The 368-nt window shown below is 45.9% G+C and overlaps 1 protein-coding gene across 1 annotated transcript; it reads right to left on the reverse strand.

Moving 5' to 3' along the window:
• Window positions 1-53: 53 nt before the first annotated feature.
• CSUI_011543 (wd g-beta repeat-containing protein) lies at window positions 54-328 on the reverse strand (the record flags this gene model as incomplete). The annotated part of the gene is made up of 1 exon (XM_068071641.1): window positions 54-328. A coding segment is annotated over one exon (273 nt), but the record flags the coding sequence as incomplete, so codon positions are not given.
• Between the last annotated feature and the right edge of the window lie 40 nt (window positions 329-368).

Below are 368 nucleotides of genomic sequence, written 5' to 3' on the forward strand. Positions count from 1 at the left end.
AGCGAAGAGAATGCGAGAGAAGGTATGTGTATTTGGAGTGGTGTGATGCGTACCTTCCATAGGCGTGCTGTATTATCTTCTCCAACAGTGAGAGGTTTGTTGGGTTGAATGATATCCATTGAAGTGATAGGAGATGTATGGCCATAGAAGCTATCCATGCATGCATGCACTCCCAAGTTCCAGAGCTTAACGCTCTTATCTTCTCCGCATGTGACAATTTCGATGTCTCCTGTAGCTGAGCCAAGAGTATCCAAACCTAAAGACGACGACCATCGATTGAACTTCACCCCACGTATCGATCCTGTATGACCTCGCAATGCCGCCACACACCTAAGAGGGGGGAACAAAGAAAAAGATAAGAAAGAAAG

Source organism: Cystoisospora suis (assembly GCF_002600585.1).
Source record: "Cystoisospora suis strain Wien I chromosome Unknown contig_13179, whole genome shotgun sequence".
Classification (NCBI taxonomy): domain Eukaryota; phylum Apicomplexa; class Conoidasida; order Eucoccidiorida; family Sarcocystidae; genus Cystoisospora; species Cystoisospora suis.